This window comes from Manis javanica, chromosome X (genome assembly GCF_040802235.1).
Source record: "Manis javanica isolate MJ-LG chromosome X, MJ_LKY, whole genome shotgun sequence".
Classification (NCBI taxonomy): Eukaryota; Metazoa; Chordata; class Mammalia; order Pholidota; family Manidae; genus Manis; species Manis javanica.
The window spans coordinates 94,544,236-94,566,861 of NC_133174.1; the positions used below are offsets into that span (position 1 = coordinate 94,544,236).

Consider the following 22,626-nt stretch of genomic DNA (forward strand, 5'->3'; position numbering starts at 1 on the left):
ACTAGAATGGCCAAAATTTGGAACACCAACAACACTAAATGCTGACAAGGATATGGAGCAGCAGGAACTCTCATTCACTGCTGATGAGAATGCAAAATGATACAGCTACTTTGGAAGACAGTTTAGAAGTTTCTTACAAAACTAAATATATGCTTGCCATACAATCCAGCAATTTTGCTCCTTGGTGTTTATCCAAAGCTGATGAAGACATATCTGCACAAAATCCAGCACACACAAATTTATAACAGCTTTATTCATAGGTGCGCAAACTTGTAAGCAACCCAGATGTCCTTCAGTAGATGAACGGATGCATAAACAGTGATACATCCAGACAGTGGAATATTATTCTGAGCTAAAAAGAAATGAAAGCCACAAAAACATGTGGGGTAACTTAAATGTATATTAATAGGTTAAATAAGCGAATCTGAAAAGGCTACATACTGTATGATTCCAACTGTATGACGTTCTGGAAAGGGCAACACTATGGAGAAAATAAAAAGATCAGTGGTTGCCAGAAGATGGGATGGGGGAGGGGAGTGCAAATAGGTAGAGCACAGAGGATTTGGTGGGGGGCAGTGGAGCTACTCTGTATGATATTATAATGATGGATATATGTCATTACACATTTATCCAAACCCGTAAAATATACAACACTAAGAGTTGAACACTGGGGTAAACTACGGACTTTAAGTAGTTGAAATGTGTCAATGTAGGTTCATCAACTGTTACAAATGTTCCACTCAGATGGGGGATGTTGATAATGGGGGGATAAATTATGTATGTGTGAAAGCAGGGGGTATATGGTAAATCTCTGTGCTTTCTTTTCAAATTTGCTGTGAACCTAAAACTGCTCTAAGAAACAAACTTTTTTAAAAAGTAAGTTTATCACAATCTTAAAAATTGTAATAACTATAGCTTCCAGCAATAACATGGCTGAATCTCACAAATAATGTGGAGTGAAAGAAGATAGTCAGAACTCCAAGTATATTAAGTATATAAAGTTCAAATATCTGTAAAACAAAACTGTGTTGTTTAGGGATGCTTACATGGAAGATAAACCTATAAAGAAAAGCAAAGAAATGATATCACAATAGACAAGATAGGGGTTACGTCTAAGGTGAATGGAGGAATGTCATCAGGTGGGGGCTGGGGGACAGAGGGACTAAGTGAGTGGGGGTTATTGAGGTGTTGTTTCTTGTCCAGGGTGGTCATTACCTGGGTGATTGACAACTTTATAAAAGTTCTTTTAACTGGCAGTTCTTTTCTGAACGTTTCTCTTTTCTTAATAAAATGGAAAGCAAGGTCACCAAGTGGGATCAAGGATGGGGGTAGGTGGTGTTGAAGATTTGAGGAAAAGGAAGATGGTAGAAAAGAAAGAGGTTGGAGAGTAACCAGAATAGGGGAATATAGTCTTTTTTTATCTTAATTCTTTAATGAAAAATTTTCCCTTTTTCCTCATTTCTAATGCTTTTTCTCTTGCATATAACATTATTTTATTAATTTTAATATTGTACATTATATGCAGTTATTCCCAGTTAAATTATGATATTTAATGTTTAAAAAGAAATTTTAAAAGCATAATTAAGTCTTAATAAATCATATAATTATGATAATAGTAATACATGGTATTTATTATTTCATCTTGAGTTTTAGAGAAGCTAATGTAGTTCATATTTAGACAAAAATAAGCAGGGCTCATGCCAGTATTTTTTTTCTTTTTCTTTCAATTTTTATATCAGGTAGCTTAAGTGTTAATTCTTCATTTTATAACTTTTAAACAGACATAAATATTTATTACCTATTCTTTTATTGATCTCCATTCCCAAAGTCATTTTTTAAATGTCAGGAAATATAAACATATTAGAATCACAAAACTAAATACTGATATTTAAAATTACTGGAAAACTATTATACTCTTAAATTTACTTAGAAGATTTAAATGGAAAAAGTTGTTATGTATATGTAATTTTATAATTTTGCATACGTTTTTATATGAACCAATTTGTAAAAAATCAGTTATTTAAATTATAACATGATTTGGTTTATATACATGTTTATATTGTAATTATATAGGCTTAAGTATGAATATACATAGTGTAAATTTAAAATTTTTATAAAGGCAAATGTAAATTTAAAGTTACCATCAATGTTGCTTTAAAATATGCCATGAGTTTTCATTTTCTATATTCTATAGATCTTCCTTGATATGTGATGGGGTTATGTCCCAATAAAGCCATCACAAGCTGAAAACACTGTAAGTCGAAAATGCACTTAGTACTTAATTGACCTACCTCACATCATAGCTTAGCCTCGTTTACCTAAAACATCATCAGAACACTTATATTAGCCTTCAGTTGGGCAAAATCATCTAGCACAAAACTTATTTTGAAATGAAGTGTTGACTACCTCATGTAATTTATTGACTACTGTACTGAAAGTGAAGAAAATGGTTGTATGGGGACAGGATGGTTTTAAGTCCTATTGTTTGTTGACGCTCATGATCACGTGGCTGACTGGAAGCTGCAAATCACTGCTACTGCCACTGTCCAGCATCAGAGGAGAGTACGTACTGCATATCTCTAGACCAGGAAAAGATTCCAATTCAAAACCCAAAGTAGAGTTTCTACTGAATGCATATTGTTTTTGCACCATCATGAAGTCAAAAAATTGTAAGTCAAACCATCATAAGTCAGGAACTGTCTATATAATAACTCTGCTATTGTCATAAAGATCAAAGTTTTTTAAAAAATCATTTGAATCTACAAATACCGAATCTAGAAATATTAAAGTTACAACTCTTGGATAGCTCAGGAAAAAATATTGTGTATGTAGCTAGAGAATGAGTGCTCAAATAAAACAAATGGTGTAAAATGTTAACAGTAGGTGAATTGAGGTAAAGGATATGTGGGTGTTCTTTATACTTTGATTACACTGGCAACTTTTCTAAGTTTGAAATTATTTCTAAGTAAGAAGTTAAAATGAAGAAAGGGACATGGACTGAAACAGTGATATAAGTGGAAATCAACAGAATACTTGGGAATAAATGCATCTCTTGAATTAAAAAGTGGGGGAGTATGGTAATTTATCCCCTCCTTTTCAGCTGTAAAGCCAACACCACAAGCTATATTATGATTTCTTGTAAATAAATTTTCTCCTGAGAGCTAGCCTTGAAATATAACTAGCTGATGTTCTGTTTTTCTTTTCTTTGTGCAAACTCCGTCCCCAGTCCTTGAATCCACAAGCAGAGTATTGTCCCACTCAGTCCAGTCTGCACAGGGATCAGATGTACAGACTCATCTGAAGCTATTCTAGACCAGCCATTTTCTATTGACTTTGCTGGCAAATGCTCTCTGTTCTCATGATCACCTGCAGCTGTGTCATTAATTTCTGTGATATTAAGTGAGGAATTCTCATTGCTAGAATATATAATCAGATCATTTAAAATGACAAATTCAGTTCAGTAATGAGGTGCAAGTGGAGGTCATTATCAAGGTATCATCTCTAAGAGGAAAACTGCAACATGTCACCTTGGAAACCCTCAAAACTCCAGCGTTGAAACAAATTCCAGCATTATGCAATGTGTTTCTGATTGTGAAATTTCAGTTCCCATAGTGTTGCCAATAGCAAACGTGCCATCAATAACACGAACTCATCAAATGTTCCAGTTTAAAGTCATTTTATTATTATTATTATCAGCAGCAGCAGCATTACCATTAGCACAAAACTAAGTACACTAATAAAAGAAAACAAAATCACACCCCAAAGGCATGTGTCTTACTGGCGGTGAGTCAATCACATTATCTTCATGTACAAGGGACAGCACCCTGAGGATAAAGACCATATCACAGCTTGAGAATCAATTCAGTAATTCAGCCAACATTATTAAGCACCTAGGCACAATAGGAGATTAAAAATGCATACAAAAATCCCTGCTGTCAAGGAGTTTTACAGTATAGTAGGAGGTATTGAAAAACATCAAGAAGAACACAGGGCCATATGACATCAGTGACATAATGGAGGCAGTACCATGTATTAAGTGTTATTGGAGAGGGCATCACAAGAGCCTAACATCACATTCAGTTGTGGGACATCAAAGACACTGCAAAGGGAAGGTGACATCTGAGATAGGCCTTAAGGAACTAGGACTTTGGCAGACTGGCATGTGGAGAGAATTGTGAGGGCCAAAGCATGGCCACAGCAAAGCCCATGGCATGTTTGGGGAAAGAACAGTAGACCAGTATGGCTGGCTGTATAGGATCTATATAATGGCAGTGGTATGATAAAATGCTGCTAGTTGGAAAGCAACCATATTTTGAATGACTGTGAATAACAGGCTAAGATTTCTGATTTTTAATTTATGTCACAGTTATTTTATTTATCCACAGCAATAAAATATATAATTACTTATGAAGAGATATGGTCATTTCACTTCCATATTTCTTAGAAAAACTCAAGTGATTTCTAGGCAGTATTCCTGCCTTACTATCAAAAAGGGCCCAGCAAGTGACATCAAGAAATCTCTAGTAAATTCTCCACATGTGACTAAATCTCTTCCCTCAGAGTCTATTCCTTCCATCCATCCAGCGACCACACTTCCTCCCACTCCCACCTCCAACCCTACCAGTTCTGTGCCACCTGATCAGCTGAGGCAAACGCAACTTAGGATTTCCAGCCACATATGCCATCCTGAAACTAGGACCCACAGCCTTGAGAAGTGAGAGCAGTGGTGGTAGGGGTTATGAACAAATGACAATGTAGCTTTCCGAGAAGTTGTATGCATAACTATCCTGAGTTCCTGGTCTTCCACTCAGTCTGACCCAGAAGACACCTGGAAGGGTCCTGGAACTCACAATAACTGCATAAAGTTTCCTCTTATTGTCAATGAATTCCTCAAAGGAATCACATTCCATTTGGTTACAAGTTATTGAAAAGCATCCTGGGTCAGAGGCTGTTGAATGAAAGTGTGGCTACACTGGGGTAATTTTCTCTTTCTGATCAAGGAACCCTGTTGGGCTCTGTCTATGCCCAGCAGGCTGGTAGATGGGAAATTCTCCCATGCACTGACATTCAAAGGTGCTAAAGAATGGTTGTATTAGGTAACCAAGCCAAAGAAGTAAACTATTTAGACCAACCCAGGAGCTTTGAAAAACCAAGTTGCCATAGCCACACTTTCTGAAGCTAGTCAGTCTTTCAGCTCTTTCCTAGAACGTGACCTCCTCTGCAAGAAGTCATGGATAGCAGTAGTGAGGCCCCATGTCACACTGGACCTCAGGATGACCAGGGAACCTCCACGGTAGATGAGGAACACCTTTCGGCCCCGAGTGTCCCACACATCCTGAGCAGATGCCCACAGGCTTGGCATGCTCTGCCAGCCAATATGGGACTGCATATTGGCCACTAACACAATCAGAGGATACAGAACCAGGCAGGTGATTGTTCCATTGACACTTCCCGACACCAAGGCAGGAACCCAGTGGGGCAGGCCTTGCTCTGCCAAGCCATCCTGGATGGGGTCCTTGAAGGAGAAATACAGAGCACTTCCCAGGCTGTTCCTAAGAAGGACAGGCCAGAAACCACGATAGTAGCCCAGCGACAGCCGCCCCCAAAGCCCATAAGAGTTGAATTCCTTGAGAATGCTGAAGGTGCTGGGGAAGCGAGCTTGCTTACGACCATCCTGGAGCACATTCTGCACCCTTTCAAAGGGACTGAGGGCCAAAGCCTCCACCACACCAGACATGAGCCCTGCAGTCCAGCGGTGTCCCAAGGAGTGTGGCCCAACAGGGGAGAGACAGCACAGCAGACTATCATAAGTCCCAAACAGTAGGGTCCCTTGCAATGTCTTGGACAGAAGAGGTGGGTAGATTCCCCGGTAGAAGTATTGAGGGCCTTCGTGCCAAAGCTGTCGCACAGCCTCTGACACCGCCACAGCATGGATCTGTTGCCGGAACACAACCTTATAGATAGGAAAGGTCAGAAAAGTAGACATAAAGTTGGAAACAGCCCCAAGGGCATATGCCTGTGAGTGCCAGCTTTTCTTTCCTGGAGCCTCTGCTCGCGTCTTGTGCTGAAGATCCTTCCTGGGAGAGTGGCTCTGTTCCCCCATGCTGCAGACAACTGGGTGCAGAAGGAAGAAACTGACAGGAGTGGAAAAAAAAAGAGGTTAGACTGGCCGGTTAACTCTGTTGGTGAACATTTTCTTTGCTTAGTTAGAAACAGAGCCTAAGTCGGGTAGAAACTCAGTTCTTAGTTAGAAACTCAGCTCTAAGGAAACAAGCAAGTCTTTGGGCCAGTTTCTGAGAAATTGGCACACTCTTAAGAAAGAATTCATCAGCCTTAAAGTAAAGCAAAGGCAGTTCATTTTACTGTACAGTCACCTCTACAGTGTTTTGCTGACACAGCAAACATTCTAATATTCAAAGAAGGCTGAATATTGAAGAAAGTAAAAATGAGGAAGGAGGGCTCCAAAACCTATTGCATTCAATTTTCACCACGTGAAATTTTTCATTTGATAAACTACTAGAATAATAAGGTGCTATTCTCTTTCTGAAAAGTGGCACTATCTCGTAGAGAGGCAGAAAGGCATTCAGAAGTTGTAGTCCAGTAATTAGAGGCTGGTAGGAAATCTGGAGTGCAGGAACTCCCCCTCACCTCTCTTTTTGTAGATTCCTGACAATACTGTAGCTGTTTTGTGACACCAGCCCCCACGTGAGGAACAGAATGAGTAGCTCTTCCTGGAAGTTCAGTGCCAAAAGGCTTCCAACCTGGCAATTTTCAAGCCTTATCTTGCAGACCTGTAGCTATAGAGCAGAGCAGTGGTTTGAATCCCAACACTATTGACATTTGGGGCCAGATAATTCTTTGTTGTAGTTATTTATCCTGTGCATCACAGGCCACTCAGCAGCATCCTGAGTAAAGCATCAGAAAGTAAAAATGAGGAAGGAGGGCTCCAACTGCATTCAATTTTCACCAGGTGAAATTTTTCATTTCATAACCTGCTAGAATAATAAGGTGCTACTCTCTTTCTGAAAAGTGGCACTGCTGCTTCTACTCCCTGGGTGCCAGGAGCAACAGTTATGACCTACCCAGGGATGACAACCAAAATTATATCCAGACATTGTGCTGTATGTCCTCTGAGAGGCAAACCCACCCCAGGTTCCGAACCACTGCACTGCACAGAGCGGAGAGGTAGTACAAGCACTCCAAACTAGTGCTCCCTCCCCAGGAAGGTCTGGGAGCACATGGGGTAGTACCAAAGGCAACTGGGGAGCCAGGGCTCGTGAAAGAAATTGGAATCAGGAAGAAATGAGTGCTCAGTGCAGATCTGAGAAACTGAGGGACTTTATTGTGAATAAAAAGGGGTTCCACTCAGGCCCCCAATCCCACAGGGGCCCCCAACATTCCCCAGAGACCCTACCAAGGACCTTTTTCCCTACGTTTTCCTACTCCTAAATAAGGACTGGTAGCAAGGGGAATGTTTGTCCCCTCTCCTATCCCAGAGTGGGATAATGTTCTGCTTCCTCCCTCTATTTTCCTGAACAACCTATAAACATGTGTTGACTAACTGCATAAGGCAGTCCAATTTAGCAGAAAGAAAATTGGGCTAGGATTTGGCAGACAAGCATTCTAAGTGCCAGTTGTTATCAGCTTCCTGTATGTTAGAAATCCATCGGCAACTTGGAGCCTTGTCCAGCTCAGTTATGAAATGAGCAGACAGGACACAATGCCCTCTAGGCATCTTCATACTGTACACATCACATAGGTTGACATGGGGGAATTCGGGCCAATATTTGATTGAGGAATTGTGCTGCTCCCTCCTTCATTCCTTCTGCCATTTTTGCCAGTCATTTTCAGGAATTAAAGGTGAACAATCATTTAGAAACGCCTTACCTTCAATATCTAATTAATCATTTTATAAATCCAATTCTTCCTATTTTATGGGGAAGGAGGATGTTTTTTCTCCCATGTATTTTTCTGTTGAAAGGCCAGGCTTTGGGGGAAGACGGACCTGAGGCTGAATTCTGCCTCCATCACTCACTTACTTGTACTACCTTAGGCAACACACTTTACTCAGTCCCCGTTTCTTTGAAAAGGGACAACAGACCTACCTCAAAGGTTTTTGCAAACATTAATAAAATAAAATGAGATAAAGTAGTTGAGCATCTGTGGCATGCTGGCCTCAATAAAAAATATCTTTAAAAAAAGAAAGATACTTCCTGAGTTCACCATCTGTATCCACAGAGCACATGCCCCTGCAGGACACCCTCAGGTCAGCCAGACCCAGATGAAGCAGTAGGTAGAGTGAAGCAAGTCCTGTGTTCATGGGAGGCAGGGAAGACCTTTCCTCTGTGAATGTCAAGATGTTATATAAACAATCCTGGACAGCCTGACCTCTGAACATAAATGCCAAGTAGAGACCACAGAATGGGCCTGGAATTGGCCTGGAGCACTTATCCCCTTTACCCTATGATGTGCCTCCTATGTTTACAGCCTAGTAAAGTGAGCTCCATCCTAGACTTGTACCCGTACTTTGGTTAATTAATATGTGTTGTGGCATCAGGGAGACTTGGTACCGAGTTCCCTGGCCAGTCAAGTCCAGATGGACAGCCTCTGTGAACACCCCACACTCCAGCCTGACATTTGTCCATTCACTCAGGGCATCCCTCAGCTGGTCTTTGTTCATGTCACAAACAAATATGATCATCTACTAACTTGTTGTGGGTAGATCACTGTGGATCTAGAAGTGAAGAAGATTGGGACCTATTGTCAAGGACCTGAGAATCTAGTGGGGTCACAGGTCAACCGTGAGATAAACTACACTGGAAGGCAAAATAAAGGGTGCATGCAAAAGTTCTCAATCATAATGTAGGGTGGTCACAGGGATGGAAGTACAGCATGGAGAGTATAGCCAATGATCCTATAACATCTTCCTGTGTTGACTTAGTGACTGCACTAGAGGGGGTAAGGATTTAATAACATGGGTAACTGTTGAACGACTGTGCTCTATACTTGAAATTAATCTAAGACTGTCTATCAGTTTTTAAAAAAAGGGTGTACTAATCAGGGTCAGAGCAGAGAGACAAGAGCAATTTATTCCACTTGGGAGAGGAAGCAACCAAAAAAATTTCTCTGAGAAGGGCATCTGACTTGATCCTTAACCAATGAGCAGGTTCTTGTTAGGTGGTGTGAGGGCAGGCATTCCATGCTGAGGAAGAGGTCTAAGGCACAGAGGCCTAAAAGCATGAGCGGCGCAAGGCACTGGACACAGACCGAAGGAAGGAGATAGAGCTGTGGCAGACAAACAGGAGCCAATCTAGAATGAGCGCCATATTTGTTTTCCCCAGTGCAGTGTGTTACAGCAGAAAAACACAGGTTCTGCATTCAGACAGCTCAGGTTTGAATTTCGCCATGCCGCTTCCTAGCTTTGTGACTTTGGCTGAGTCTCTTCCTGTCCCTGAGCCCCAATATCTTTATCTGTAAAATGATTGTCATGAAAGTTGCAGGAGATGAAGTATATAAAAGGTTTATCAGACTACCCAGATATAAATTGCTTTATAGGTTAAATTAGTACTTTCACTTTTTAAATAACGAGATCCCAGGAACAGAGGTAAGATAACAACTATGTTGTTCTAGAGGCTGCAATCGGCCTACTGTGCTGGATCATCAGCTGAGTGTATTTTGTATTGCTTCTTTGGAAGACAGCAGAGAAGAGATGGCCATGGGCTTTGGGGTTTGACAGCCCTGGGCTGGAGTCCCAGTGCCTCCACTTACAGGTTGAGTGGCCTTATACAAGTTATCTAACCTTCCTGAAACGCAGTTTCCCTGTGTGCAAAATGGTATAGATAACATTGCCTGTCTCAACAGGGGTGTCAAGGAGCTTATGTGAGACAACAAATGTAAAGTTCCTGGCACAAAGGAGGCAGGCAGCCAAGGCCAGTGATTAGTGTTTCAACTAAAAGCCTTACCCTCCTAACTTTCAGGCTTTTAAGGCTGGTTTGTTGAAACTGGAAAATGTGGCCACATTAGGGATGTGAATTGGAACACACTCCCACATGAGGCCTCCTCCCAGTCTTGCATGAAAGACCCTCACTTTGTTCTAATGGTCCAATCGAGGCACCTTTACATAATCCATTTCCTTTCAGTTTTTTGTCAGAGCTCTAAGATCTATTCTTTGTCCTATTTGATCCCACTCTCACCAGGTCCAACTGCAGATCACCTAATTTGGCAATGAATCCAATTTAAACACAGAACAAGAACCTACTGTGACCCAAGGTCAGATGTCATGGTACTGGGGAGCAGAAGCAAGTCTGAAGGAAACCCCAGAGCTACTGTCAGCATCATCCCTGACTGTGTGAAGTGAGCCTTCTCTCTACCTCCCTGTGCCCTCCATTCCCCACAACTGTTCTATCCACAAGAGAATGGCCACAGTAATCAGATGGAAGGTGCCTCATCTCCAAATTTGAATTGTTTACTCTAAGGAACTTCAGGTGTTATGGTTGTAAACAAGAAGGTAGAAGGGAACAGGTGAGGTATGTGGGCAGGCTGAAGACAAAACCAGTAGCCGTTGAATGGGTATCAGATTGCATTTGCTTCCAAGCATCAAGAGTCAAGAACAAGCCCCATGGGGGGGCCTCCAAGCCACATTCTACACAAGGGAAGTTAAGACTTGCTCTCCAAGAACTAGAAGTCATGGAAAATTGAGCACATTTCCCAGCCACTAGTTTCATGGCCCATTCACTCTGGACAGCCCTGCATGCCGTTTCCATGGAGTTGCTCCTTCTCGGGGGCCAGTGATGCCAAATCCGGCAAAGAATAGGTCCCGTCAAGAGCTCACAGAAGGGCAGCCTAGCAACGTGTCCTCAAGCCAGGAAATGAAAGAGCTCTATCAGCAGCAGAGAGCTGTGGTTCAAGGGCTAGGTAGAACTGTCTCATTTCTCATGCTTCTTCCTCATGTACAAGTTGAAAGAGGATGACTATGAAGAACAATTGTAGAGGAGTGATTCCTAACCATTTCTGGGCCACAGACACATTTGAAAATTTACAAACCTATGGACTTAGAAAATATACAAAGTCTAAATTATTTGCAAACAATTTCAGGAAGGACACTAGGTTCTCAGGTCTGCTCTGTAGTTACAGACAGATATGCTGTGGACAGATACATTGGCAGCAAGTCCATTTGCTTATTACCCTCAGCGTGATGTGCTGTTTTCAGAAGTGGTTCACAAACCTCTCTATACCTCAGAATTAACTACAGCACTGGCTATAAACCATACTCCCCACCCCTAGTCCTAGTAAATCCTAATACCTCAGATGTGGGGTTCAGAAATCTGCATATCTAACAAGCTCTCCAAAATGATTCTGAGGCAGCAAGCCTTGCGCCCATACTTTGGTTAATTAACACGTATTGTGGTGTCAGAGAGAGATGGTCCAAATTTTGGCTTTACCCTGTAATTTCAAGCAAGTCATTTCACCTCTCTGAGCCTTTGTCTACTTTGGGGCTCTAAGTTGTAGAAATAATGTTTTAATTTTTAAAATAAACAGTTTGTTATAGTTTTTTAAAAAAGAGTATAAAAAAGAGAAAAGTGTCCCAGTTTCCTCTTCTGCATGATGGGTACCATAAAAGTTGCCCAACTCTTCCCCATCCCTGCCCTTTGACAATACCACCACACCAGGACTGCTGTTGAGAGGGTTTGAGACCACCCATGTGAAAATGCTCTATAGGCTGCTCAGCAAGGCAAACAGTTGGCACTTGGAGAGCAACAGACTGAGGTGCAAAATTACATGTTGACAGCAGTATGATGAGGAGCAAGATGAATTAACTGTGTCTGTCTCCTCATCTGTAAAATGGAGAAAATAGTCTTAGTTCGCTAATTCTGTATAATTCCAAACGGGCCTTTCCATTTTCACTTTGGCTTTTTTCCACTAACCCTCAACCTGAGAGTAGAAAGGAGTGTTCACACGGAGCAGCCTTTGAAATTAGACGGGTCGACTTGGGTGTAAGCTCTTAGCTTTGCACTTCTAACTGCACTAACTGCCTGGGTGCTTAAGTCTCCGCTGTTAAATGGGAATACTGCCACCTCCACAAGGCTGCTGAGAAGAATAAATATGTCGTGCGAATGCATCTGCACGCAGAAAGCGCTCAGTACATGTTTCCCCACCCCCCTCGCCCCTATACAAAGGTGAGGAACTCATTGTTCACTTGATTTCAGTCCCACCTCGTGTCTGGGGCATCCGGGCTCAAAGCGCAGAAGGAGGCGGGTGGAGATGGAAGGGGAGAGGAAGAAGGGAAGCGAGGAGGAAGCAGCAAACTCACGGGTAAAATGCAAATCGGCTCTGTCGGTGCGTCCGAGCTGCACTTGACACCACGCCGGCTCCCGCGCCCGTGTGCCACAGCCCCCGCCGGCCGGTACCCCACTTTGGCTAGTAATGGCCTTGGGCCGGAGGCTGCGCGGCGAGGTCGTCCCCGCGGCCCGCTGATTGGCCGCTCCGCCCTGCTCATCACGCGCTTTTGTCTCACTGGGTAGAGGCTAAAAGAAGCGGCGGCTGCGGGAAGGGCCAAGCAGGTGGGCGGGGGCGGCTGCTGCTGTCGTGGGAACCGTGTTGCCGCAACTCGGCTACCCCAGGCTGAGCGGCAATGCCTAGCAGCTCTATCAGGCAGCCCCGGGTCGCTTAGCGGCTAAGGAAGCGTCATCCTTTCCCCTGCAGGGCCGCGGAGACCGGAAGGTGGCATCCTCAGCTCTCCAAGCCGGAGCTACCGCTGCCCACCAGCCCAGCACAGGTAAAGAAAGGGGGCGATGCCTCGAGCGGGAGAGGAGGGGAAGCCCCACCGGTACTGGGCAGCTCCCCGCTTGGGGAATCGAGAAGAGGGAAGCAGAGGAAGGAGCACTACCGTGGTCCGGCTGCGCGGAGGGAGGAGGTGGGCTTCTACTGGATGCGGCCGAATGGGTAGGATTTGCCTGGATTGGGAGGGGAGCATTTCCAGAAGGTTGGTAAGGGCGAGGCGGGGAGAGAATCTCAAACTGTCTGCCCTGAACCCTTTGGCATCTCCTCATCTCTTCCTGGGGTGCTGTCTGTGGGTGTGAGTTTCCATCTCCTGTTCCCTTTCTCTCTGGCAGGCCTGATCAAAGCCGAGTCCGAACTTGAATGCAGTGCAGCTGATGGCAGGGCTGGTAGGCCGGCCATTTCCCGGGGCAGATGTAATGGTGTGGGAATTGCTTTGGCAAGTATTCAGGAGCTGTGTGAGGGAATTTTCATTCTGGCAACAGCGAGGCCCCCCCGGGGGGTGGGGCGTGGAGGTTGGGGAGGGAGGAAGCAGGTTGCGGAAAGAGGCTGCTTCTGACTTTTTCCCTTTGCGGCTCTGCCTTCCGCAACCGCTCAGTCCTGATGCGCTGAGGACTGGGACCTGTTAACCCCAGGAGACCGAGGTCGACCAACCCCGGAGGCGAGCTTTCTCAAGGAGGGGCCCCTGTTGCAGAGGCTGGAAGGGAAATAAAGGCACGCACTAATTTCTGAGCCCCAGTAAGAATCTGAGGAACAACGGGGGAAACTTTCAGAAGGGGATGCGTCTAACACCTGAGACCGTGAGTTTAATGGAGATCGTATTATCACCACATAATCTGTGAGATTTAGACTGTTACAGTCTGTTTTGAGAGCCCAGTAATGGCTCCACACACTATTTCATTGACAACTCAAAGCAACAGCTGTCCTCCATCCTGGAGGACTGGTGGGAGGGGATGGATGCGGCTCAGAAAAGCACCCTGCTAGCTCGGGGACACCCGCCAACTCCAGAAGGTTGTAATTGCTAGTCTCCTGCAGGGTATTTTTAGGGCAGTGGGTAAATGTAAAATGTACTGCAAGAGGTTCAGCAAGGTAGAGAAGGCCACTTCAGGGAAGCTGTCTACTACTTTATTAACATTTTTTTCCGCTTTCTTTCCTTTTCTTTACAGTCCTCATTGACATACAAGGAAGGCTAAGCCCAGGAGCGTTGCTTTGGGGATTTCTCCTGCAGGTTAGGCTTTTCTAAAAAGCCTGAGCATCTTGTCATATTCAGATGGAGGTCATCATCGTCATGGGCCGGTGGGGAAGGCACTCTAGCTGCCTTGGGCCCATTCCCTGTTGAGATCCCTGAGGAGGAGTCTTGTTTCTTTAAGGGTCAATATAGAAGAAAGAAAATGAAGTTCTTTTCAGGGAGGGTGGTGCCAGCCCAAGGGGAAGAAACCTTTGAAAACTGGCTGATCCAAGTCAGTGGGTTCCTGCCAGATTGGATATGTCTGAGAAGGAAAAGCTCAAGCACTTGATGACAACCCTTAGGAGTCCTGCATGGGAGGTCATGCATTTGCTCCAGGTTGCCAACTCCAACTTAAGTGTGGCAGAATTCTTGCATGCCAATGAAATTGGTGTTTGGGGAGTCTAAAAGCAGTATCACTGCCCATGGTAAATTTTGTTAACACTTTGCAGGCACAAGGGGAAAAAGCCTCCCTTTATGTGATCCATTTAGAGGTACAGCTCCAGAATACTATTCAGGCAGGGATCATAGCTGAGAAAGATGGAAAGCAAACTCACCTGCACCAGCTCCTTTTAGGGGCTGAGCTGAACAGGGATCTGTGCATCAGGCTGAAGCATCTTCTCAGTGTGTATGCAAATGATCAGGAGCATCTTCCCAATTTCCTGGAGTTAATCAAGATGATAAGGGAGGAAGAGGATTGGGATGATACTCTTATGAAATGGAAGTGACCCAAAAGATCTGAGCTAATCATGGAAAGGGCAGCAAGCCCTGTGGTGTTTCGGAGTCCCAAACCAGTAGTGATCAGTTACGCTGACTACAATGCCATAAAGAAAGATGATACCCTTGAGGACTCAGATGAGGATGTGATTTTGGTGGTGTCTCAGGACCTTCCACTTACATCCACAGATGCTCCTCACTTTAGAGGCAGGGCAAGACCTCAGGATCAAATACTGGTCACTGATGCCCCCAGCAGTTCTGGAATACAGTCTCCTTCCATCAGTGGTGGTTCTGGGTATAAGAATGATGGTTCACAGGATTTTCAGAGCCAGGAAGTAAAAATACACACAATCTGCTGTTCATATTGTGGTGAGGAGGGCCACTCAAGGGAAGCCTGTGACAGGAGAGCAAGCAGGCCCAGGTGTTTGAGAACCTGATCACCCTGAAAGAAGTGACACATAAAGAGGAGGAGAAATCAAGAGACTTCTCTGGTGAACACAATGACCCCTCTCAGCCACAGTAACAGGCTAGACCCAGCCCTCTGTGGACCCTCAAGTATATTCAGAAGACTGGTGATGAGAAGGAGGAAGCAGACATCTATTAGCATGAATTCATCCTCAAAGTGGCTTTTGGGAAGGTACCAGCAATGTGGAGGGAGGAATGTTCTGACCTCTGTCCCTGCTCCCTCCTGTCTGCATAAGGATCTGTTCTCTGTGTCTATTTCTTTGATGATTTATTCTTTTATGAAAGGAGTATAACTTAAACATTCAAAAAATGAAGGAACATACAAAGACTAATGTACGTATTACATGAAACTCTCCATCCTTATATTACATGAAACTCTACCATTATATAACCATTCTCAGACCTTTGATGAATATCCTTTTAGATAGCTCTCTATAACTGCACACCCAGATAGACATATGTGTAAATAAGGTGATCAAATATAAGTGCTGTTCTATACTGTGTGTTTTTTCACCAAACTATATGTTGTGGACTTCTGTCAATGAATATGTATAAGAATCAAGTTTAATGTTTCTATGGGTGATACTGCTTTTAGGAATATAGAGGAAAAATAAATAAGAAAAGTAAATATAGAAACTATAATGTGGGAAGGGGGTGATACTGTGGAGTTTTTACCAGCCTCATTTACAGATGAGGCAAAGGGAAACTGAAGTGGAGTGAATATCTCCCAGAGAGCCCCCTATCACAACTGAGCTGTCTCCTAGGCCACAGGGTCAAATCTGCACCCATTAATAATGTCCCAATGCTTTCTTCTCTAATGCAGCCTGAGAAGTCTGCCAATGGGTGGGGGTGGGAGCAAAAATGGACAATGGGTATTTCAGGGGGCTCCATTCCTGTACACTTTGGGAAGGGGCAGCTCTTCCTTCCTTGGGAAGATTTCTTAAGTTGCTGTACCTGCCACTTCTGGACACCTGATGGCAACAAAAAGACTGTCTTTTGGGCTGGGACTACCTTCTGCCTCTTGCCCAGTTACAGAGAAAGCATCTTACTCCTGAGAGACTGGTACTTAGGGGAGGCTCAGCACTCCCCAAGCCTCACCTTAGCTACATGCTAGAGGACACAAACAGCTCAAGGACTCCAAGCTAACCTCGCCCTGACCCAAGAAATGAGAATAGCCAGTGAAGGATGAAAAGGAATCTGGATTCCAGGGCATGGGAAAAAGCATGGGAATTAGCGAGAAAGCCCATATACCCATTAGAACTGAGGAAAGAGATCACAGATGGACCTTCCTGGACATATGCTGCTGCCCTGTCTCATGATTTCAGTTTGGAGAGTGATGAAAAATGAGATGTGACTTCAGTCCCTAGGGGTTCTGTGTTCCTTGTGGGTATATCAGTTCTTATCCTTGTGAGCTGGACAAGGTTGGTGGGGGGATTTCATTTAAGGCAAGGAGTTAAATGAATGCAGACCTGATGGAGTCTGTCAGGAAAGAAATAGGGCTGAGAGGACAAGGGAGACAGTGTGAGGGAGAGGAAGCACACAACTGTGTGGGGAGGGGAGCCAAGGGCAATGACCAGGCAGGGGACTCACATTGGACTGACTGGAAACTTGGGAGGAATTTCAGATCCGAAGGTTTCACACACAACCCTCGGCTATGTTGTCCCAAGGGGAGGGGTGTTGGGGCTCTAATTCATACTAAGAGCTGATGGCCTGCTCAGAAGGGACAAAGGAGTCCTCCAGGCTGAGGCCCCAAGGGAGGGCTAGAAACCAGGCACTGCCAGAAGCCCACTGCAGCCTTCCCTGGGCTGCCATGAAGTGCTTCTGCTTCCAGAATCCCCCACCAGCTCCTCCCTGGCTTCTTGCTCCTCCTCCACCCATGGCCTCACAGCCTGACCTTACAGTGCCCCCAAGCCCAGCCACCCTCTCTATGGGTGGGAGCTGGAGACTGGGCCACCTATGCTCTCTGCCGGCACCCCTCCCTCACACCCAGCACCCCTGTTTGCCTTAAGCCTCACCTTCTTAACCTCATGGCCAGAGGGAGACTGGGAGGGCCTCTGCCTGGATCCTTGAGCTGAGAACTGGCCAAGAGCCAAGGCTCCAGAGACCCACTCCTAGCATCCTTCTGGGGCACTTCTGGGCCCTTGGTAGCCACCTCCATCTCTCCAGAGCCAAAAGGGACCCTTCCTCCATAGTAGGCATGAAGTAGCTCCACTCAGGCCCCCAAACCCGCAGCAGCCCTCAACATTCCCTGACTCTTGTAGGTTTATAATCCTTTATTCCTCCCTCCCCATCTCTAAATCTACACTTGGAGGGGATCTGCCCACTCATCCATGCTAGATGAGATATCATTCCTCTTTCTGCTCACCTTTTCTCAAACTTAGAGCTTGCTGAATGATTGTTACTCAGATAAATAATTCATGCTGTCATTTCTTTTTGGGACCAAGGTAGAGACCACTGCTTTGAAAACCTGTGATTCATCACCCTTTTTTCCCCTCTCCCACCCCTTTCTCTGGTGTATAAACTAGAAATTGTCTAAATTTTTATTTCCCCAAAATGACACAAACCTGATGCTTCTTTTCACTTTGTGTGACACTGGCTTTTCCTTTATTCAGGAAATATATCTTTTTCCTATTTGCATGACCTGGGGGACCTGGGAATTCAGATCAGACTAAGGGAGCTAGCTGAAAGAAGTCTTGTAGAGAATTTGTGTCTGATAGCCTTCATTTAAGATTATGTTTTTGTTCCCTTTCATTCTCAATAGTCACAAAGAGATGAAATGACTCTTTTGTTAGGAGAAACTAGACTTTGAATGCATTCGGCATTATCTCCCTCCCAGATACTATATGCCCCTGGCTTCCGTGACAACCCTCTCTCACAGTTTCCCCCTTACTGATCTTTTCCATACCTATGTTGTTGGGCATCTGTGCACTAGATGAAACCTCAACCTGGATGGGGAGAGGGTTCTTGACTCTGAATGAGAAAGAATTCTGGAGAAGGTTGCAGGAGTGTAAGCAAGGAAGGAATCCATTAAAGTGAGAGGAGTAGTGAATGACAGCTGCTTTGCAGGCAGCAGAGAGCAAGGAAGAACAGAGGGAGGAAAGTGAAGCCCATTAAACTCCTCAGCATAGGGTAGATTCCTTGCCAATTCCTGAAGCCAGAGTCACCTGGTGTCCAGTATCTGCTTGCATCAGTGCAGCATGGGAAGCCCCTACCACCCCTAGGATTTGGGGGAGCCCTAGGATGGAGTGAAATTATGTTCTGAGAATTTATGAAAGGCAAAAAAAGAGGTTTTTGGGCAGGCTATTAAAGAGCATGACCATACAGCTACTGTCCTTTCTGGATCACCCAGGCAACAGAGCCCAAATCAGAGATATCAGTAGTCCTTCCCTTCTTGTCTGAGGTAGGACAAGGAAAGTGAAGACTGCTGCTAAATGAATGAAATAGCAAAGTAACACAGACGCTTACCACTGGAAGAGCGCAGAGACAAAACGTAATTATGAGCAGTGAGAAGTCTTTATTTAAGGCAAAAAAAATACACACTGGAAGAAAGGAGAGTGCGGGCAACCTCAGAGAGGAACTGCACTTAGGGCTTTAGGATTCCGCGTTTTAAGGCTTTCAGAAATGGGGCAAAGGGCGGGGGATGGGACAGGGGCAGTACATAGGCTTGACTTGTGGTCTTATGATGTCTCTCTCCTGTGAGACACATTGTGTCATCATGCATAGTCTGTCCCCTAGATATTCTATAAGATAAACTTAACATAAAGAATTTCTTGTTCCTGTTCTTCTCCAATACCTATGATTACCCTCAAGCACTGGGAACATACAGTTAAGAATGGTTGCCCTGCCTTAGGATAGGTTGTTGGCTGATTACCAAAGAATATGTTAGGAATCTTACCTCCTAACTCCCTGGTTTTTAAAATGGAATTTTAGCCTTAAGATGGAGTGCATCCTGTTCTTACTATAGTGTTTATATCTTGGCATTTTGCAGCATAGGCAGGAAAAGTTCATCATGAGGATGAGACAGGGACCCTGGATGTAGTCAGAGTAGGGTGAGGGCCTCTGTAGGGGGCAGGGTGGGATATTTGCAGTCAGAGCAATGTAACTACATGCAAGGAAACGCCCCTACTAAAACTCTATGTTAAACATTAAGCTCTAGAATCATTCTTCAGTGACATCAGTTAATGTTCCCCAGATAAAGAAGAGTAGCACATGTTTCATTATGCTAATCATTTGTAACCATGTGTAAGACTCACTTCAGCATACTAAAAGGCCCAGGCCTATGTGCTGTCTTTTCTCCTTCAAATCTGACGAGGTGATTTTACAAACTGAGCAACTTACTTGGCATGCAGACCCAGCTGTAGACGACATGGTAAAAGGCAGGAAGAATTCCATCTTAAAGATAAGATTGCATTTTAACACCCAGGAAGTTCAAGAGGCAAGATTCTTTAGCAAGTAGACAATACCTCAGCCCACCTTGGGGGTTGGGCAGGCAGCCTTTTTGATGTGCTTCCACACAAAGGTGCCGGTGTCCCAGAGAGAAATCGAGAGAGGAAATTCCTTATGCTAAGTTAATTTTTAATATTCAGGGACCACTTAACAAGTCCACATCCCTAAACTCTTTTTCACGTTCTCAAAAAATCCTCAACTGCCTATAAAACCCCTAGACACACCACCATGGACTCTCTTGTCCCCTCCTGGCGTGAGCCTGGAGCTCTGTCCTTTCACTTTATCTCTAAATAAAAGCCTGTACCTTGCTCTCTTACCTTGAGTGTTTCTGAAATTCATTCTTCGGCTTCTTGAACAAGAACCCCGGAATCAAGGATGTCCCATGTCCCTGCCCTACCTCACCTACTTACTTCTCACTCTCCTTTGCTGAATCTTGTTTCTCTTCCTGATCCTTCCATAATAGCGATAAAAATTAAAACCACCACAACTATGATTTATCGAAAGCTTATTATGTGCCAGACACCCTTCTGTTAAACCCTTTAAATGCATTAGCTCTTTAATCCTCATATTAACCACATAAGGTAGATATTACTATCTCTAATTTACTATTAATATTAATTACTGTTAGTTGCCACATATTTTCGATGGGGAAACAGGATGGAAAGTCAGGAACTACCTTAGGGTCATGCAGCTAATTAGTGGTGGACTGAGGGATGAAACACCTGACTCCATAGCCTGTGCATCTTATTTGGGTACGTGCTTCTGTGCACAGCACCCTATGATGTAGGTGCTATTACTATCCACACATGATGCATAAGGAGAACAAGGCCTGAACTCATGCAGTGATTAGCCAAACATCCTAAGAGCAAGTGGCTTGTATGTCCCACACGAGGATGGAATCTTTAAGCAGCACTAGTTTGACAGAAAAAGTTTTCTACCTCTTTTTCTCTTTCCCTCTGAGTTGCAGCAAGCCCTCCTGGTACCTGGCAACCATCCCTGTCTCTCCTCCCCCTTCAGCTGTATTATCACATTCCATTCAAGCACTTTGTTGTTTCCTGTCTATGCTGCAGGTGCAAATGGTTGTGAATTTAACATATGCAGGAGGAGACAGCAGCAGAAGGCAGTGGGGGAGGGATGAGTTGCTCAATTAGTGGTGCTAGGGGGATTTCATTACCTGATTGGAAAAAAGATCAGTTTGCTTTTTTTCATGACCCTAAATATGAATTCCAGTTCAATTCTAGAGATTAATGTTGATTTTATGCAAGTATATACTAACTATTTAATAATATATTTTGTTGTTATGAAAGGAAAAAAAGGATCAAACATTCAAAAGCAGCGCCTTTTAAAATTGCCAAGCAAATAAATATTTTGTTTGTTAAATATCTGGATTAGAGAAGACTTTCTATGGTTGCAAGTGATGAAAGAAATTGCAAAGGAAAGACTAATAATTCAGAAAACACTATTAACATATACACACAGTAAGCTGAGAAATATGGCACCAAGTCAGAAAAACAGTAAGAACATAGCCATAGCCAACCTTTGTGTTCAGAAGGCTAACATTTAAGATCTTAGAAAGTGCCAGGCATATTCTAACAGCTCTACATGTTTTAATTTCATTCTCACAAAATGTCCTGATGATGCCGGTGTTCTTGTTCACGAAGCCGAAGAATGAGCTTCACAAACACTCAAGGTAGGAGAGCAAGGTACAGGCTTTTATTTAGAGATAAAGTGAGAGGACAGAGCTCCTGGCTCACCCCAGGAGGGGACAAGAGAGTCCATGGTTGGCTCATTGTCTAGGGGTTTTATGCGCGGCTGAGGATTTTCAGGAATGAGAGTAAAGGGTTAGGGGTGCAGACTTGTTGAGTGGTCTCAGAATGCTTATTTTTGGTGAGTAACAGAAGAAATTTTCTGCTCAGATTCTTTTTCAAGATAGCAGTTTCCTTCTGGGAGTATGTCAATTAAGACCACCTACCCTGTCCCCAAGGTTGGCTGGGTTGTTGCCTATTTGCTGATGTAAATTAAGAATCTTACTTCTTAACTTCTTGGGGGCTGTTTATACTTGGGCTTGCTTACTAAATTAGTCTTTTTCCTAGGTTGCAGATCACTTGGTTAGGATCAGAGAAGGAAATATAGCACATAGGTACAGTTAAAATAAGCTGGGCCTTTTAGCAGGCTAAGGTAAATTTTACAGTGTCATGATTTAAATTGATACAGTGAAGTCACAGGTTATTCTGAGACACTTTTCTTTATGTGCAGAACACTCAAACATTCCAGGCCAAGTTGCTGCTGGCCTTCTTTAACTGATCTCACTGAAGATGTCTATATTCCTAGTCTGGTATCTTTACCCTAGAGAATTAGTGTGACTCTGACTTTGCATAATGCTTATCACAGAGTTTCAATAGGGACTTCTTTGCACATTGCTACATTGTTCTGACGGTAATTATCTTGCTCTGCTTTTTCTCTGGAGGCCCTCACCTTACTCTGCCTAATCCCACAGTCCCTGTCTCACGGAGATAGATCTTAATATTATGTCCAGGTTCTAAAGCCTTCCTGCTTATGCTGCATAAAATGTAAATATACAGCTTAACAACTTATTGCAAAGCAAACTACCACAAAGATCAAGAAACAGAACATTGCCAGAAATCTTGAAAGCTCTTGTGAGGCTCTGCCCAAGGACAGCCTCTTTCATCTCCCCTAAAGGAACCCACTCTAATGATAATTTATGGCTCTTACTTTCTTGCTTTTACTTATTAATTTTTTCATTGAAGTATCATTGGTACACCATCTTTATTAGTTTAAAGTATACGACACAGTGGTTCATCAGTTACCCACATTATTAAATCCTCACCCCCACTAATGCAGTTACTATCTGTCCACATAGGAAGATATTGGACAATCGCTGGCTATATTCTCCATGCTGTACTCCCTGTGACCAATTTACATTATGACTGAGAAATTTTGTGCCCCTTTATGCCCTTCACACTCCCTACCCACCC

General features: G+C 43.8%; 3 protein-coding genes across 3 annotated transcripts; 2 read left to right on the forward strand and 1 right to left on the reverse strand.

Moving 5' to 3' along the window:
- Positions 1 to 3,670: 3,670 nt before the first annotated feature.
- On the reverse strand, positions 3,671 to 12,555 carry SLC25A53 (solute carrier family 25 member 53). The gene is made up of 2 exons (XM_017671676.3): positions 12,311 to 12,555; positions 3,671 to 6,134 (listed from the first exon to the last, which is right to left on the reverse strand). The coding sequence occupies exon 2, from the start codon at positions 6,101 to 6,103 to the stop codon at positions 5,183 to 5,185; it is 921 nt and encodes a 306-aa protein (XP_017527165.1). The 5' UTR covers positions 6,104 to 6,134; positions 12,311 to 12,555; the 3' UTR covers positions 3,671 to 5,182.
- LOC108404192 (uncharacterized) lies at positions 12,218 to 14,266 on the forward strand. Its single transcript, XM_073227758.1, has 5 exons — positions 12,218 to 12,312; positions 12,703 to 12,775; positions 13,113 to 13,235; positions 13,376 to 13,577; positions 13,944 to 14,266. Exons 1-4 carry the CDS (start codon positions 12,262 to 12,264, stop codon positions 13,387 to 13,389), a joined length of 261 nt encoding a protein of 86 aa, XP_073083859.1. The 5' UTR covers positions 12,218 to 12,261; the 3' UTR covers positions 13,390 to 13,577; positions 13,944 to 14,266.
- On the forward strand, positions 13,557 to 15,242 carry ZCCHC18 (zinc finger CCHC-type containing 18). Its single transcript, XM_073227520.1, is given in 7 exon segments — positions 13,557 to 13,577; positions 14,092 to 14,164; positions 14,167 to 14,259; positions 14,262 to 14,383; positions 14,385 to 14,435; positions 14,437 to 15,120; positions 15,123 to 15,242. Coding segments are annotated over 7 exon segments (1,164 nt in total).
- Positions 15,243 to 22,626: the final 7,384 nt, after the last annotated feature.

Excerpts from the sequence above, each read along its gene's own strand:
- LOC108404192 (XM_073227758.1), top strand. The coding sequence starts at position 12,262 with ATGGAAGGGGAGAGGAAGAAGGGAAGCGAGGAGGAAGCAGCAAACTCA. Across the intron at positions 12,313-12,702 it reads AGGAAGCAGCAAACTCACGG|GGCCGCGGAGACCGGAAGGT; the intron begins GTAAAATGCAAA and ends TTTCCCCTGCAG. Across the intron at positions 12,776-13,112 it reads TGCCCACCAGCCCAGCACAG|GCCTGATCAAAGCCGAGTCC; the intron begins GTAAAGAAAGGG and ends TCTCTCTGGCAG.
- SLC25A53 (XM_017671676.3), bottom strand. The coding sequence starts at position 6,103 with ATGGGGGAACAGAGCCACTCTCCCAGGAAGGATCTTCAGCACAAGACG.